Below are 19413 nucleotides of genomic sequence, written 5' to 3'. Positions count from 1 at the left end.
AATGGCTGCAATCCCAAGCCCCTTCATTCCTGATCCCAAATTGGGGAAGATCCAACAGATCCAGAAGAGATATCAGCATCTTGAAGAGATGATGGAGAAGATCAATTGGAGAGGAGGAAAGAGGTAGAGGAGGAAAGGGAGGTGGTGGAGGAATGGACGGAGGTTAATCGGAGGAGGAGGAGATCAATCGAAAAAGAAGAAAGAGGAAGGAGGTGGATATAAAAATATTTTTATTATTTTATAAATAATAATATCATGTGATGGTGATGTGATAAAATTTTATTAATGGAGATAGACAGAAGGGCCTCATTGGAACGTTTCGAGATTTTAGGAACCAATTTGACACTTTTTAAAGTACAGAGGGTGCAAGTGAAAATGGCTTAAGCTTGAGAGAGTTTCTATAATTTATCCTAAAATTAATGCACTTAAGGGTGCACAAATACGAGTGATCATTATGCACGTGATTTTAAACCCCGACTCCAACACCAATATGATAAGTATAGAAATCTTAAAACCAATTTAAAAGAAGATTTTTACCGTAAAAACCATAGAGTATGACCTCATCAGAGAGAAAGAAAAATTGCTTCAATCCACTCAACTTAAATTGAGTAAAAAAATAAAAAAAAATAAAAAAATTATAAAAATAAAGCTCAAATTCACTTTATTTTCATTTTCTATACTTTATAAACTGAAGTACATAGCCTCTATTTATAATACTAAATAAGACCCTCACTTTTACGATTTAGATAAAATTCCTCACATAAATCAAAAAAATAAAAAAAAAACTCCAAAACTAAATATAACTAATAAAAATAATTAAAAAAAATATTAAAATTCTACAAAAGATAGATCTCAATGCCTACGTCACATTTATCTTCTGTTACTCCATTTAATTTTTCTCATATTGTAAAATAAAATTTGATCAATCTTTTTCAAAATAAAAAAATTGAAATACCGACCCGCCTCAACTCCTTAAGAGGATGGCCCATAGTTATAGATATCCAAAAGCTATTTAATTTTTTTTAATTAGATATTATATAACCGATCTATGGCCTTCTAAATTTTTGGTAAAATTTACTTTTGAACCTTATCTAACCCCACTCGTAAAGATCAAAATAATTCATATCAAGTCTAATGATCATCATACATATTCATAGCGATCAAAATAATCACATCAATCCTGATGATCCTCCTAATTACTTATAGTAGCCAAATCTGATGATCCTCCTAAAGCACGTTCAATCTAGTAACAACACTTTGATATATAAGCTTTTTGATCTTTTCAACATCATCAAATCAATACGAAATACCTTGAGATTGCAAATATCCTCATGAACAAAATGTGCTTTTTTTTCTTGAATAAAACTTTCATGAATAAATTCAGTGATTTCTTTTTAGAACAATAAACTATAAAATGCATTTAAACATGAGCTGGTTCAGCAACCTGGTGGTAATCTCTGACAGTTAAACATCCTTATTCTTAACAACGACATCAAAAAGTATAGACTAAATAACTTCAATTAATATTGCATCCAAGAAAAGAGCAATATGTGCAGTGTTAAGGATGAAGAGCACTAATATGAGTTTTTATAGGCAGGTTTGTCATTTACACTGGAATTTTTAAAAAAAAATAAACCCCATATCTACTCTACAGATTTCGCAATATGGTGAACTCAATAAATTACGACAGATATATTTGGATATGCAAATGTCACTTTGCTACTTTGTTAGTGGAGAGCCAGACATAAGGATATACAGTCTGATGGATATATTACTCATGTCAATGAACTTGGCTCCAAAATAACACAAGAGAGGGGACACAATTCGCTGGGGTCCACTGGTGCAGAAACAGCTAATTCTCTTGTGAATTATGATCCACAGGCTACTGTTCATATATAAGCAAGTGAATTCCGGTCATTGGCAGATTGTGGCCTGCCTCGAGTTGGAGTTGGCGGTCTTTGAATGTTAAGCTCCTGCAGGATCCCATGAACACGTAAAGTGAATCAGCATGTAAACAATCAGAATAACCAAACATTCTTCTGTATGTTGGATATTAGATTCCATTGAAAAAATATTGGAGAATATACAAATACTCAATAATAGAATAGTATGATGTCTGATTTCTATCTTCTTCTTCTTCTTTCAATGAAGAGAGCAATTCTGCAGATACTAGATATAGTTCTAAGAACCACATTTGTGGTGAGATGGAAATGTTAATGCAAATGCATACACAACAAAATTTTAGAGAGAGAGAGAGAGAGAGAGAGAGAACAAACAAGTTTTTTATGGAGATGCTGGATAATGATGTAAGCTAATCTAATACCATTCCAGAAAAAGATCCATGTAACCTGCGTCTCACCTGCATCCATGTATCTTCTAAAACATGCTCTGGTGATGACTCAGGTGATTGCTGAGGAGGTGGAAGTGGATGAATCAATTTTGGAACAACCACCAACCCCCTACCGACCACAAGTATTGCTCCAGCATTGTTTGCCGTCCCTGATTCAAACAAAACAATATCTGGTCATTGCTATGTATAGTTTCTTGAATGTTAACAAGAAAAATTAAACAAGTCCTTAAAATTACCACAATAGTTAGTTGCTGAAAAGACAGTGATCAGCTGCCCCTGAGCAAAACGTTCAAAACCATCCATCACACATTCATGAGCCCTTATAATGAGTTGCAGTTGGTTCTTCGTACAGAAATCAGCAACTCTGTCAGGCTGCAAGTTCATGATATTCAATACGGAGAAGCCACAGCTTAAAGGGAAGGATTTAAGCTTAGAATATATAGTTCATCTAAAGCAGCCAATGGAATTCTAATGTAACCGCTTTGCATTCTTGCTTTTATGTTTAAAAACATTTTTTTTTGTGAAAAGGATCTATAAAAGGCTTAGTACGGGAAGTGCATCATCCTACAGTATGATCCTATAGGTAAAGGCCAAGTCTAGGTTTTCTTTAGATGACACTGGAACAGAGCGAAAATTTTAGCTGAAAACACAACTAGGCTGCTAGTTCAGGAAAAATACTGGCACCACTACGGCATTAAGAATACCCTTACAAGCCATGATTACATGAAGCAGTTAGTGAAGGGGAACAACCCAGAATGGATGGGGTTAACCAAATAATGAACCATTGTGACTGTTTGCATCCACAAGCCACAAGAAACTAGCCTTTTCCATGTCTGAAAGTTGAAATGAATTAACATATCCCTGAAAAAAAATTGTACCAAAATTTGACCATTGGTATATCATCTTCCATTTCTGCGCTTTCACGGTTGATGCTCATTCACAAGAGATTGGACAAAAAAGATTAAGTAAAGCAACTTGAAGGATGCCTAAACAAGCTATAAAGAGAGGAGGATGAAAGTTTCTACATATCCAAATAACAAAAATTAATCTGGGTGGTAAACATTGCTATACTAGTGGAAAAAAAGAAGTGTTGTTTACAAGCCTACAACTATAGTTCAATAAAGTGAATTAAGTTACATCATCCACAACGAATTTATCGAACGGCAAAGCTTAGATCAAGAAAGATGATTATTGTTAGCGTATTATTGTATTTATGGTATTAGATGTATTTATAGCAGTAACATATTAGGCTTATTTTATTTTTTACTTCTATACCTTATTTGTACATATCCATTTATACCAAGTCATCTGTACATAACCCTATAAATATTAATACAACCCTAAAGAGGGGGTGTGTTGCTTTTACCCATATTTTTTAGGGTATCAGAGCCAAAACCCTAACCATAGGGTTAAGCTGCCGCCATAAGTGATCTTCGATGGATCCTCTACCACAGATTACTCTTTCTTCTCCTTCTCTTTTCTTTCACATACCCATATCCATCTTCGGTGGATCTATATACCCATCATCAAACCTTTTCTTTTCTTTCATATTATTTTTCTCGTTTTTACTGCTTACTACAATATCGCTATAGTACCATCGCAACAGTACTGCTATAGTATCAATTGTCAATTCCTTGATGCGACGTTTATTCTGTCATCTTATAACTTATGGCGGCTAACGTGTCTTCACTAGTTTCCATTGTCAACATCAAAACCTGATCCCGATTGAACTCACCAACACCACCTATCTTGTTTGGAAACAAGTGTTCTGAACGTGCTTGAAAGTTTTAAAGTCTTTTCACATGTAGATAGCACGGCAATCGTCCCTTCTCAAACATTTGAGAGAACCGACAATATAGTTTTGGCCAATCCAACCTACTCTACCTGAAAGAAAGAAAATACAACTATAATGTCATGGATTAATGCAACATTGACTCTGAGCATTTTACAAATGGTGATATCTACTTCACCTAAGACAGCATGTAAGGCCTGAACGGCGATTGAGGCATATTTCTTAGATAAAATTGCATCCACTGCATTCTCTCTCAAGTCTCTCAAGTCAGAACTTCGAAACATAAGGGAATAATGAATACGACCGAGTATATGCAAAAGATCAAGGCTATTAGAGACACCCTGATGCAATTGGAGAAGGCGAGTCAGATCACAACCTTATGATAACTGTTCTTTTAGAGCTTCCATAAGAATATCGAGGATTTGTGAGTGCATTGAATACTAAGCCCACCTTCGATCAACTCCGTCCTCTCCTCATGCAGGAGATCGAAGTACAAAGAAGTCATCTAGTAAACTCATCATAGGATGCTAGTGCCCTTTATGCCAATCGAGGTCGAGAAATCGAGGTGGTCATGGAGGTAGATCTCGTGGAGACCACGGACAGAGAGGAAGTCATGGACAACCGTATGGTCGAGGATCTCCAGGAGCATATCCTTCACAGCCTTTTCCATATAATCCCAATTTTTTTTAATACTTTTCGACAACCACATGCAAAACCAACCGCCGACTCCACATCAGCCGACATCCTCTTCATTACCATGCATTGGAGTGCAGTGCTAGATATGTGGCAAATTCAATCATACTGCTCTCCAGTGCAAATAGAGGTTTAATCATGCCTTTGTCTCTAACAATCTCCCACAAACTTTTGCGGCCATGAACCTTCATGAATCTCCTGAGGCCTGATATCCTGAAACTGGTGCTTCTACTCATATGACGTCAAATCCAGGTATGCTTTTAAGGTCTAAGCCCTATAGTGAAAGAGAGAATTTTTGTGGATAATAGTCAACTACTTCCTATTGCAAAAACTGGTGAAACAAAATTGAATACTCCTACTCAATCTTTTGATTTAAAAAATATTCTCGTTGTTCTTTTATAAAATGGAACTTGCTTTCTGTTCGTCAGTTTTATTGCGATAATAATTCGACATTCAAATTTGACTCAACTGGTTTTTTTATGAAGGATAAGAAAATCGGGATGGAGCTTCTACGATGCAATAGTCCGAAAATGTCATTTTATCCCTTATTTTCGAGAGTTGCAAGCATAAAAAATAAGCCAAAATCTATTTTGGCTACTGCAACACTTAGCAGCGATCTTTGGCATAGGAGGTTAGGTCATCCAAGTCAATTGGTTTTGTCTAAGTTTATGAAAAAGATTAGTGTGCCTTTTGAATCTGGAATAAATTTGTCTCATTGCAATACATGTCATATTGGCAAACATATGAAACTTTCCCTTAATGAATCTGAGTCCTTTTCGATTTTTTCTTTTCAACTGATTCATTCTGATATATGGCAAGCACCTATTAATTCTATTTTTGATTTCAAGTATTATATTCTGTTTGTAGATGATTATTCTCACTATTCATGGATATATTTACTAAAATTCAAGCATGAGGTGTTTGACAAGTTTTTTGAATTTAAGACTTTAGTTGAGAATATCTTTCAACAGAAAATTAAATCCTTCCAGTCTACTGGAGGAAAGAGTATGATAATGAAAAATTCTATTATTTCGTAAAATATGGTATAATTCATAGAATTTCTTATCCACATACACCACAACAAAATGGGGAAGCTGAAGGAAAAAATAGACACATTGCTAATATTGTTAGAACTATATTTTTTTAATCTTGCATGTTTGCTAGGTTTTAGGCTAACGCAATTCAATTATTTTTCTTATTTATTGTACTTCCTCTATTACTGTTTTAAAGAGCAAATCACCTTTGATGATAGTGTTAGGGATGACAAAGATGGTATGGGCTATGTCATCCAGGATCCGAATGGCAAGCTATTGGTTGCTAGGGGCTCACCCATTTTTGAGCCATTGCTCTCCAGAGTGGAACTTCGAACCGCCTGGACAGGCATCATCTATGCACGATAGGAGCAGCAAGCGGAGAGAATCTTTGTGGAGGATGACTCTGCCACAATCACTAGCTAGATTCGGGATGAGACGAAGTAGTTGGGAGTTCATCCGCTGCTCCGTGAAATCAAGAACTCCCTCGGTCACTTCTCTGCGATGATTGTTCGACACGTCTATCGGAAAGCGAACAGCACCATGGATTGGATGGCTTTATTGCCGACCACACAAAGATTGGTCCTAGCACTAAGGAGATGAATGCCTCGGGGCATTACGTGATATTTTATATTCCAACTTCTTGGACTGTAATCACACTAGAATGGTGTGATCATCCACTTGTAACAAAAAAAAAAAAAGATAAATCACCTTACTGTCTTGTATGGCTATCCTCATCATGACTTACAACTTTTGAAGATATTCGGATACTTGTGCTACTCAGATCTACAAAACATCATTGATCATAAGCTCTCCTCGATCTCTATCTTGTGTTTACTTGAGAATTTCTGATAAACACAAAGGGTTCTATGCCTTTATTCAAATACCGATAAAATTTATATTTCTCGGCATGCTATATTCATTGAATCTGTTTTTCCATACCCTGTCTCTCCAAATTTACTGACTCCACACATTCTCATTCAAATTTTTAATTATTTCAAAAATTTTTATCAAATCCACCTCTATTAGGTAGTGATCCCTCTACCTCCAAAGCCTCTCATAATTTGATTTTCTTCCTAACAACAATTCTGCTTCGAATTCTTCTGAATACTCTCCTAATGTTCCACCAGATTCCTCAATTAGGAAGACTACCAATGAGATCTCTACCTCCGCTCCATCTAGAACTGAGACATGTCTTGTCTAACAATCCGAAACAACTTCGTGTCTATACTAAAAGACCTTGTCCTTCCAAACCTAAAACCAAACCCCAGTCACAGCCACAACCACATTCAAGCCTCCACTCCCAAATCAGACTGGTCCACAACAAGGGACCGATCCCTCACTCGGATCGGCTATGACCAATCCAGTTGTTGGGACCAGTTCCTCGAATGCGACCGAGCCGCCACCCTCATCTATACCCTCCGCCACTCCTATATTGTCTCCTATTCACACCCACCCTATTCTCATAAGATCTCTTATCCAAAAGCAAGATATGTCCTCTTCCCTCCTGACTTCCATGTCTTCTACTTTACCTACTAAACCTAACTCTTTTTTTGAAGCTTTTCAGCATATAGGTTGGCAATAGGCAATGTTGAATGAATATCAAGCCTTACTCTCTAATGCTATCTAGGATCTTGTGCCTTTGCCATCTCTATCAATCTCATCAGTTGCAAGTGGATCTTCAAAGTGAAACAGAAGGCGGATGGCTCTTTGGAGTGCCTCAAGGCTCGGTTGGTTGCTCAAGGCTATAAAAACAGCAATCGAAGATTCACTTCCATGAAATCTTCTCCCTGATACTTAAGCCTACTACTATTCGCACTGTCCTGTCTATTGCTATCTCTTCTGGATAGTCTCTTCGATAGTTAAGTGTTAAAACGTCTTCCTTCATCGAGTATTGTCTGAGGTCTATATGAAGCAGCCGCCTGATTTTATGCATCCATCCTACCCCCACCATGTTTGTCACTTGTGGAAGGCTATTTATGGGCTCAAATAGGCATCCTGTGCCTGATTTCAATGGTTTACCTCTTTTCTTTCCAAATTGAATTTTCAGGAGAGTACAGCTGACCCTTCCATATTTATGTTCCATTCTGCACAAGGGATTCTTGTCCTCATTATATGTTGATGATCTTATTATTACTAGTAGCTCCTCTCTGCTGGCTTCTTTAATTTTCATCTTGCAGACTAAGTTTGCCATGAAAGATCTTGACCCTCATTACTTCGTGCCAATCCGGTTCATGTACGCACTAAGCACATTGAGCATGATCATCATTTTCTATGAGACAGTTCAAATGGATGATTTGTCTCTTCTTCACAATTCTTCTGACAAACAACTTGTTGATATCTTCACGAAGCCATTGTCCACTTCTTGATTTACTCTACTTTGATCCAATCTTCACATTTGACCGCAAAATATTAAGATTGCGGGGGAATGTTAGAGTATTATTGTATTTATGGCATTAGATGTATTATGGTAGTAACATTTTAGATTTATTTTATTTTTTTACTTCTATGCCTATTTGTACATGTCCATTTATACTAAGTCATCTATACATATCTCTATAAATATTAATACAATCCTAAATAAGGGGTGTGTTGCTTCAACCCATATTTTTCAATTATAATAACTGTGCAAGACATCAATAGAAGGCATAAGTTGAATGGAAGGCGAAGTCAAAAAACAAAAAAAAGATATTGTTAAACATATAAATGTTCAAGATAATATATCCCTTTTCTCCCTATCTTCTATCACCTATAGGAGGGGTCCGACATAGAAGTTAATGGACTAGCAAAAGTTGAGCCCATTGAAATTGGGAACTTGCGATACAAAAAGAACATCTAGAAATGCTGATCCACTAATTGCTGAATTTAGAAAAGGCACTGTGGCTCCATACCTTAAATTCTCATCAATATCAGGAGAATGTCTCTGCTAATATTCTAAACTGGATTAGAGCATTGAGTAATTTTACTTTCTGGGCTTAATTCGACAGATATTGCAAGGACATAAACTGGGATTTCTCAAGTGGTGCTGGGGGATCTGTCAATGTCATGATGTATGATTAATTTTCAATTGATCTCATGCTTGTGAAATCAAAACTCAGAGAACTTCATGTTCTCATCTAATATAAAGAAATCATCACATGGAAGCTCAAATTGTACTCCTCTAAACACATGGGCTGACCAAATTGCTCTAACTACCTAATACACACACACACACATGCATGCATGTATGTGCAAGGGTAACGTTGCTCCATTGTGACCTAGAGGTCATATGCTCGAAACACGAAAACAGCCCCTTGGCATGCAAGGGTAAGGCTATATGCACCCTCCCCAGACCTTGCAATGATGGAACCCTCATGCACTAGGCCGCCCTTATGTTCTAACAATGTCAATTCAGTGTACATGTCTGTTCAAAGGGGTTGTGATAGCAATAGATGATTGTCTATCACACAGCATGGCTCCAAGTTGTAGGAAAACAAGAGCACTTATATGTTGACTTTATTTTATAAAACATGATAAATACACGTTCAAGCAAAAAGAATGAATGAAATGATCAACTTATTAAGGTCAACTTCCGTACTTATGAAATCACAGGTTCCTTCCATCAGATAACAATATGCACTCACAAGAAAAAGACAATTACATATAACCCATTCAACTAACTCACAAAGTCTATCAGCTTCTCTTGACATGTACCAGTAGATGAAATCATCTCTTTTGATTTTTCAGAAATGAAACCAAATACTGGAGTAACAACCACTTTAAGGAAATGATCTTTCAACATACAAGCCATCCTGCCTAGTGCTAGTTTATCAAATCACTTATCATAGGAAATGTGATTGTTCAAATATGGATCAGAAACAACAATAAAGTGAAGATACAGAGAAAAAATTAATAATAATAATAATAATAATAATAATAATAATAATAATAATAATAATAATAATAAAACTTCCAGATTCAATTTATGTATACTCGTACCCCAAAAGCAACTAGACCAGGTCCTCTTGCATTTGGTCTTAATCCCTCTATGCTGTCATTCTCAGTGGGATCCGACCTGCGAAGTCAAATACAAGCAATAAAAAATTCAAATATTGATAGAATGACTGGTAGTACAGGGCAGAAATGGGAAAAATGTACCATAGAAGGTCCATTAGAATGATAGATCCGGCATCCATTGTTATTGGCCTTTCCAGTTTCCCAATTTGTTCAACTGAATTTATGGACCTCCCAATGCCACCATGCATGCAGACAATTTTCTTTTCTATAAGAGCAGCAAGTGGGAGGAAGTTGAAAAGTTGATTGAACCGTGTCCATGCCCATATCCCATCACTTTCCCCCTACATATATTTTGTGATCAGTATTTCTAACATTTTATGCAGAAAGGCATGCATATTCCTTTCCTACCATTCTCTCAATGCATTCCATACGAAAACCAAAAAGTGCATTAATGTCAGCAGCCTCATGATTTCCCCGGATCAAGTGAATATTCTCTGGATACTCGATCTGTATATAAATCATAACCAATGAACAGAAAAACAAAGAAGAAACAACCAGCACAAAAGTAACTATTATTGATTTGGGTTTGTTAAGCACAAGACTTGCCTTAAGAGCAAGAAGCAAAGATATAGTTTCCAAGCTATGTTGCCCTCGGTCAACATAATCTCCCAAAAACAAATAGTCAATATACCTGAAAAGTAAAATCCAAAATCAGAATAAGTAAGAACAAATTGATTGTTTTTGTATAGATCCAAGTCATAAAGGTTATGTACGAATTGCAGAAGATTGTGTTTAAAATTCCTAACTATATAAAAGTGCCAATATTTCTTCCATGAGAAAGCTTTCACTTTACACCCAAAATGCAATTACAAAGTTTTAGCTTATTTCAGCCAAAAATATACTTACAACTTACAAGTCTCAGCTTGTCCAAAATATACTAACACAAAGTTCTGATTTATTTATGCCTAAAGTACACTTATAAAGTTTTAGCTTGTTATGCCCAACACATAACCTTGAGACTCCTAAGTTCCAAGAGAAATCGTAAAATAATCTATCTCTATAGAGCACTAACAAAGTTCCAAAATCCATTTTATACCTAAAGTATAAGTACAAAGTTTCAGTTGTGTTATACCTTCAAATTGTGCTAAGATTGAGATGTACAATAACCCAGCCTATAACTAGAAAAAGTTATGTCCATGTAAACCTAGGAAATAAATCTGCCTGCTGAGGCACTTAGCGTTGTTTAGTGGCATTGTAGATGATATATCTTACACACAACTACACAGGACTTTTCTAACTAGACAGTTGGGTTTTAGTAATGTTCAGGTCTCATAGAATTTATGAATCTTTAAGTTGAGAAGTACCTTAGCTGCTTAGCATTTGAAATCTGAAATTTTAACTCAGAGCATTGCATAAGTTGAATTCAAAGCTAAATAATGTTTTAAAACTATATATCTCCTATCACTTTTCAAAGCTTAGGGTTTATTTGTGTTTTTTAAATTTTGTATAACTTAAGGTGTGATGTTGTTTCGAAGTTTTAAATCTCAAGATCAAATGTTTCTTTTGATTCTTTGGAATCCTCAATCAACTTTTAAGTTTTGAAGTTGTTTCAGATTTGGAAACTCACAATTTTTTGAAAATACTTTTGACCATGCTTTGTTGTATCAAAGCATACCACAGGGTATAGTATAGTGTACTGGTAGGGTACTGAGTCTCAATATACCCCTTCTACCAAGCGTCAGCACCAAGGTATTTATTGTACCAATATTCAGTACAGGTCGTATCGGTTGGGTACCAGTGTGGATCCAATACAAGATTACAAACCTTACTTTTGACTTATTCCTTCCTCAGATATTGGATAGTGTAATAAGTTAAAGCAATGTTTTGGTTTTAACATGGAAACTCTTAAATGTATATGAGATTTTGAATTGATGTTTCTTGGAATGTGTATATGTGTTATGATGAAATTTCATTCCATTTCTGAACTCTTCTATCAATTCATCTTTTTGGGAACACATTATGTGTTTTATGAGGTATTTGCCATTTTTTATAAACTGAAAACATAACCATCATAAAAGGCATATGTGGACCTGCAGCCAAGTCGTATATTTGGCCTTGTTTGAATTATTGATGGGGATTGCTTTGGACCACTATCTAGGTGGTATGTGTGGCCTTATTTAGATCACCAATAAGGATTTGTATGGACCCTTGGCAATGTGGTACATCTGGAGCTCAAAGAATTTATGTGGCCTCATCTGCATGAGCAAGGAGGATTTATTTAGCCTTAATTAGTTTATCTGTAAGGATTTTATATGGCCTCAATTATAGCAAAGGTTTATGACTTAAGATATACATAAAATCTTATAAGAAAATATTAAACCATAAGAGCATAAAAGTTTTGAAATGTGCACTATGCTTTGGTTATTTGACTTTAAACAACCATTTGACATGTTTTTATATGAATTATTTCAACCATTTTCTAAACTTATGTTTCAGATCTTTGCATTCGGAATTTCATGATAAAACAAGGTTTTAAATACTAGTAGGACATTTTCACCAAAAAAAAAAAAAAAACAAGTAGGGCATTAGGGGCATTCTACCATCCCGAGCATCAAGATGGGACAAATCCGAAAATAGACAAGGACAGGAGGGGCATTCACTTTCTTGAGTATCGGTACATTAGGCATATTGTTCCATTGAAAAAAAAATCAGGGCAGTTCCATCCCATGGTATGTAAATCCTTGTCCTTAAATGATTGCAATGAATCTCTCACTTAAATTCTCCAATGATAGCTTAATCTTTCTTTTTTTTAATTTTAAACTAATATATTTTCTGATAGACACTTAAATTCTTTGACCACAGTAGAGTTAACTTGCTTTGCAATTGAGCTCATTTTATCTATTATACAATTTTTTACATAAGGAGCTATGATGAGCCTTTCGAAGAAGTGCACTTGAGTTTTGATTTTTTTTTTTTTTTGGGCACAATATTTGAAGCCACATCAGAATCATAGTATATTATGTTGTTTCTTTGGAAGTATATTATTGAGTATACTAGGATATGTTCAAATTTGTAAATAGATTTTATTTGAATGCTAATGTGGATCAGTTATGAAGCTCAGAATTCCCAACTCAAGAACTAAATAATGATGTAAAGATGTGCTTCTAAAGCCAAATTGCATATGTCTGCTTCTACCTCTTGTTTTAAATCTCTTCTATATTCCACATCCCTTCTTCCAACAGAATTTTACGATCAAGGCACAAGCACTCATAACCAAAGGTGTACAACATTACTTGTTTAGAGGAGGGGAAGGGGTTTTGAGTATCAGGTTCACAGTAGTAGCTAGTTGGATATGTTCATGGATAAAAGGGGAAAAAGGAAACCACCCCTTTTAAAATCCCAAAATAGCCAGTCACTGGTTTGCTTTACTACTTCCAATATTCTCTCTCCCTATCCCTCTATTACTAGTAACAAAGAGTTGGCAATGAAGAAGCCATTAGTGATAAGCTTTATTTTGATTGGTCAAAAAGGATCCTACTTATATGCTTGTTTGCATTCCTAAACTTAGCAAGCATGGTAATGGAAATTGGTCATTCTTGACTATCTCCATGAATCGATATCCTAGGAACAGAAAAATAATTCTACATCAGCATTCTATATTTCTTTTTTATTTTATTCTTATTTTATTTTATTTTATTTTCACGGTTTTCAATCCTTATTTTCTATTTCTTTACAATTTTCTATTTTTCTTTTTCCTTGTCTCACTTTTTCCATCCCATTCTCTGCTTCCCCCTCTTGCTCTATAGCAAATAGCAAATACGGTCGAAATAGAGAGAAGAAAAGCCACATATATGGCAGACAAATATAAGTCCTTGTTTTGTAGATTAAATAGCATAAAAAAGAACAACCATTTGTATCCACTCAAGTCTCAACAGTTGGACTAAAAGCACATAAAGCTTACTGCATACTTTCTAAAAGCAAAAACTATCAAGACAGGCCCAAAAGCATAAATGGCAATAATATAACTTTATTTTTTCTTATTTCTCTAATGGACCTCCACTTATCCAGCATACATAGTTCCGCTCACAAATTTCATCATGATTTCTGGCATAAGCATTCATTGCAATGGCACAAGATGTCTGCTACAACAAGGCTCAAACTTGTATACTTTGGAGAAGGAAACTATTGTGTTGATCATGTCCTCACAAGTCATATGGTAAATAAATATTCATGGACCAAGCATGTTCCCAAAACTAAAAAAATTGTGTTGAAATAAATGTTTATTAGCAAGTTTCTGGACTCACTTATTTACAAGAAAGAAGTGGTAAAATAAATACAAGTGGTGAACAAAGTGAAAATAAATATCTATGTGCTTAATCTTCTCATGAAGAATTAAATCATTAATCATGTGTTATCGGTTTAGCACTCTAATACTCAAACTATAATGACATATAAATAGAAAATGCAATAGTTTGGCCTCACTTGTGGCACCAAAGCCAAAGTAGGACTCTAATACTACTTTAGTTATATTGATGGGAGAAGTTAACATGGTTCACCAAACCGGACCGAACTGCTAGGGTGGGTCCGTACCGAATCAAATCAACTCGGAAGCAGATTGGTTCAGCCATAAGATTCGAAATGGGGCCCAAACCGGTGTGAACCAGCCTGAACCGGGAGGTTTGGCACAGTACAGGGGCCGAACCGACCAATTCAGGCATTTTAAGATGGGAATGAAGAAGAGAAGTCTCCCAAGACTTCTCTTGTTCATCTCCTTCAAAAAAAAATCATGCCCCCTTCTCCATAGTAAAAAAGAGCTATAAAACGAGAAGAAACTACTGTCATGGATCTAGTGGTTAGAAAGGGAGCAAAGGACAGGAGACTACCATTTATGAGACACAGCTGCAAGATAATCTTTCATTCACTGATGAGTCCCAGTTTACGCATACCACACAGGATAGGGACCACAGTGCATGAGCGGGTAGAGCCCATACGAATATGATTGCAAATAGACAACAGGCTCCTTGAGGTCATTCGGAACACGATGCAGTTGCAGATGACCTCGTATGTAGAGTAGAATCCATGGACGTATCAGGTTCATTCTCGTATTCTGAATCCTCTTAGCCGTAGCCACAAATAGCTTATAATCTATACAGATATTATGGTGCATCCAAGACATCTTCTAGTGTCTACTATCCTACGCAGCTCGAAATATCTTACGGATCGCATTTTGCTATTAACAATATTCGGATGGGCCCCTCCACAACCGTACTAACAGTCCGAGGATCTCTCAAAGCCAGAGCTTCAATGAGAGATCTGAGACTAGTTACAATCCAACAAGCATATCTTATGGGATGAGCGCAGAAGACTATAATGCTACTTGATTAGAGGGAAGGACTAATGTTCCTCTTGATTATGTAAAACAATCCAGATATTTATGAACGACAATGGTGCTCGACGAAATTATAAATCTCGATATATATTAATTATTTATTTTATATATATATTTTTAATTGATTTGAGCATTTTAGGGTTTAATAATACTTGTCCTTGTAAGGTTGTCCCTAGGCTACTCGTACAAACTTGTAATATTGTCCCTCTTTAACATAACTCATATCAGATTTAGCTCCACATCATAGGCAATTAAGAGTGTGTCAAACTGATACAAACGTCAATATAGGCTTAAAATCATTCAAGAAACCTTGAAAAATTGATTGGATACCTTTAAAATCAAAAAATTGAAAAAAAAAATCAAAAAAGACCGGCATGCCTATTTGAACCAGCATGCCCAACCATACCATGTGTCGGAACGATACCAAACCAGTCACCGACTAGTATGGGGCTCGATACCGGTTCAACGATCCTTGGGAGAAAATATTATCACTTCAAGAGATTTTGTGTAAGGATTATGCAGATGTTATTATTGATCAGTAGAGTACTAACCTAGCAGAAAGGAAGAAAAGTTTAGGAAGAGAGGCATAAGAGAATAGAAGACCATTTAGTTATCTGTAACTTCAACTTACAGTTTAAAACTTTAAGTGACCTTACACGTGGGTGTAGTTACTGTATTTCCATTTATATGTTACTAGTTTCATTAGCTGCAGTCTTAGATGCAATAACAGCAAAAATTTTGTATGTTGACTGAGACTTGCTGTACATGCATAAATCCGAATTATAGCACTAATAAACCTGTTTCATAGCTTTAGCGAACAAAAATGTGGCTTAACTTCAAACCATTAGGTAGACCTAATCAGCACCTGAATCACTCAGCCAACTGCAGTAAATCATTCTGTGGCCGATTTGCCCATAGGAAGAGTTATTAAACATGGCCCCTGGTGATGATGCAGTCACATGGGCCCCATAGGTTGCACATACAAACAAACACTAGAAAAGGCCCAATTACAGGATTTGGACCAACATCACGCCTAATTACAGAATTAACAGAACAAACAGGCCCTAAGAGGAAATAGATAATGTGAAAAAAAATCAGAAAAATCAGTTGCAAAACTTTATGAAATCAAACTTAGATACTCAATGTTAAACTCTACCCATAAAAAATACTATGTAGAAATACTTTTATAAAAGAAAAGAAAAAAATCTAACCTAAGAGAACCAATTTCAATCATTGACTATAAGACTTCTTTTAATCCCATCATAAAAACAACCTTAAATTCAATTATAAAGCCTAGAGATTGATTATGATTCAAAAATACCAAAAAAAGACATGAAAACTAATCTTATACACAAATCCTATTTGCTGGCAAAACTTTCATCAATTCCAATGCTTCTTTATTGAAATATAAAAAACTCCATCTGAGTTCCAATTTGGCAAATTTCTGACCATTCAACCATTTCAGTCTCAGCCTTAATCTCACAGGGTTTGATTTTGGTGAAACTTTTCTTCACCTTCTGCTGTTTTAGGACATACTCTTCCATTCCTGCTACTGGTGTCCATTTTCGTCAAAGCAAAACATTATATCCAATGATTTTTCAGTTAAATAGCCAGTTTACCCCAGCAGCTTAAGCTGTTAGGGAAAGGGTCACACCATCAGGCTAAGCACGACTTCTCATGTGCTGTCCAGACCATGCATGTGGAAGGATAACAAAGTTAGAGACACACAAGAATCAGAGTAACATGTAACTAGCAATAACTGGAGATAACCAAATAAATAACTGAAATGGAGGGATTTGAACTAAACTCTAGCAAAACTGAGATTTGATATCAGAAAATTACTAGATTCCAAATAAATGAAATTCTAAACATAATTAGTTGCAAAATACTCTCATGAGTCATGACACAACAAAGACTAATGAGACAAACCCCATCTTATCTCTACCACATTCTGCCTTTGTTGCCCATGTACCATGACTATCATCATGATGGTTTCATTAAGTTTCAGCTGCTTATAGGACGCATACAGTTTTGGATCAACCAGAGTACCAAATGAATTAAACTCATTAGTTCGGTCTTGGCTGCAAATAACATATATTAGTCTGCTTTGATTCTCATTCTGAATACCTCATTTGGAAAGTCCAATTCTGAGTCAAGGTTTCAGCTAGCCTGATATAACCTGAATCAAACTGATCTATATTATATATGTATATAACCTTGCACATACAAGATTGCTATATAATATCTATCAGTTCATAATTTATTGCATCCATAGTTCGCCGAACTGTCCCGAACCAGACAGTTAAGGGTGTTCCGAGCTGTACCGGCTACAAATCATGACTGTTCGACCTTCCAAATTGGAACACCGGACGAAGGAGAAGGAAAAGAAGGGAAAGAGAGAAAGAGAGAGACAGGAGGGGAGGAAAAGAGGGGACGACAGCGCTGAAGGGCCGGCGGTGGCCTGCCAAGGCCGTTGGAGGGCTGCAAAGGCCTCCGCGCTCCGTATCACCCAATAGGGCATTTAATCGAGAGAGGCCTCCATGGCTTCATATCGCCCAATAGGGCATTTAATCAATAGAGATTGAGGGAAGGAGCGAGGGTACCAGAGAGAGGTGTAGCCGGCAAAGAGGCTATCGGAGGACGTCGGGTGGCCGTCGTGGCCATCGGGGGGTGGAAGATGGAGCCATAGCCACAGTACAAGGGTGACCACCACTGTTCATCGCATTTCTTTTTAAAATGATGCCACCTGTTGTGGCCATTGGGTAGTGGAAGATGGAGCCACAGTCACAGAATAGGGGTGACAGCCGTTGTTCATCACATTTTCTTTTTTTAACAATGATGAATAGTAAAGTCGGTAAATCCATTGCCAGCTTCACTGTTTCAGAAAGTTTTTAAAAAAATAGAAAAAATAGTTAAGCTAGCAATGGATGCGCTGGCTTCATCTATACGAAGCCGGCAAATGCATTGCCCGCTTTGCTTTGGTAGGAATTTTTTTAAAAAACCCCATGAACATGAGCCATTGTCCCTGTTTCACACCCGTGGAGCCGCGGTTCGCGATTTCATCGTCCGACAGCCAATCGAAAACCCTCCGATAGCCTCTCCACTGGCTTCCCCTCTCTCCTTTTCTTTTCCTTCCCCCTCTCTCTCTCTCTCTCGGCTGCGATTTGGCAGAGGAAGTAGAGGATTTGGCAGCCCTTCGAGTACGCCGGCAGCCCGCCCGTGGTCTCCTCCAGCTACCCTCTCGCTCCCTCTCCCTTCTCCCTCCCCCTCTCCTCTCTCTCTTTTCCTCCTCCCTGGTTCCTTTCTTCGCTTCTGTATCGGTCCGGTTTGGTCCGATACGGATCTGTACCAACTCGTATCGCCAGCCAACCAGCATGGGTTCCAGTACTAGTTCTATGGACCTTGATTGCATCATAACTCATAATCTATGTTCACATTTATTTTTTTATAATAGAATATTTGGTTTTCTAATTGTTTGACATTGTTAATTTGATAACTTACTAATTTACATTGTCTGGTACTTCTTCATGGGTTTCCCTTGATAGAATCAATATATTGTTTTGCTGAATTTCTTTTTTTTCCATGCAACTTGAACAAACCTGGTCATTGTTTGATTGATTCAGTTTTTTTTCAAATATCAAACATTGCTTGTTTGGGTTCCGATTCTAAAAACTAAGAATCAATTGGGCTTTATTTGGTTCTAGGCTTCCATCTAACCCAACCCAATTTGTACTTCTTAGCTTTTTATATCTACTATTTCTTTATGCTTTGATAAACCGAAAGCATTAAAAGAATACACTCTGAGGATGCATATAAATTACAGACAACACCTTTGAGAAAAGGGTCCTTATAGATTACATTAAAACAAGGATTGCCGTACCGGATTGAACCGCCCAGTACGGGGTATGCCGAACCGTCCCGACGGAGAACCGAGACGGTTCCAGCATGCAAAACGGCACATGCCGGTGCCGGAGAAGAAAAAAAGAAAAAGAGAGAAAATAGAGAGAGAGGGAGGGAGGAAGAAAAAGAGGGAGGAAAATCCGCCGGAGGGGCCACCGGAGGGCAGCCGTGGCCGTCGGGCGGCGGAAAGGGCTCCCGCGGCTCCGTGCGGGGAACAGGGGCGATCCACCCCTGTTTCTCGGGGCTTTTTTTTTAAAAAAAA

At 36.8% G+C, this 19413-nt stretch overlaps 1 protein-coding gene across 1 annotated transcript in view; it reads right to left on the bottom strand.

Annotated features, from left to right (window-relative positions):
• Positions 1-1558: 1558 nt before the first annotated feature.
• Positions 1559-19413, bottom strand: part of LOC105032170 (serine/threonine-protein phosphatase BSL1 homolog) — a 76898-nt gene continuing 59043 nt past the window's right edge. The window contains exons 15-21 of the mRNA XM_010906537.4: positions 10469-10553; positions 10271-10369; positions 10004-10203; positions 9845-9920; positions 2587-2722; positions 2360-2499; positions 1559-1973 (exon numbers count right to left, since the gene is read on the bottom strand). Coding sequence (XP_010904839.2) covers positions 1890-1973; positions 2360-2499; positions 2587-2722; positions 9845-9920; positions 10004-10203; positions 10271-10369; positions 10469-10553 — 820 coding nt within the window. The 3' untranslated portion in view covers positions 1559-1889. The remainder of the gene's footprint in view (positions 1974-2359; positions 2500-2586; positions 2723-9844; positions 9921-10003; positions 10204-10270; positions 10370-10468; positions 10554-19413) is intronic.

Source organism: Elaeis guineensis, chromosome 1, assembly GCF_000442705.2.
Source record: "Elaeis guineensis isolate ETL-2024a chromosome 1, EG11, whole genome shotgun sequence".
NCBI classification, from domain to species: Eukaryota; Viridiplantae; Streptophyta; class Magnoliopsida; order Arecales; family Arecaceae; genus Elaeis; species Elaeis guineensis.
This window is presented reverse-complemented; position numbering and strand designations above follow the sequence as displayed.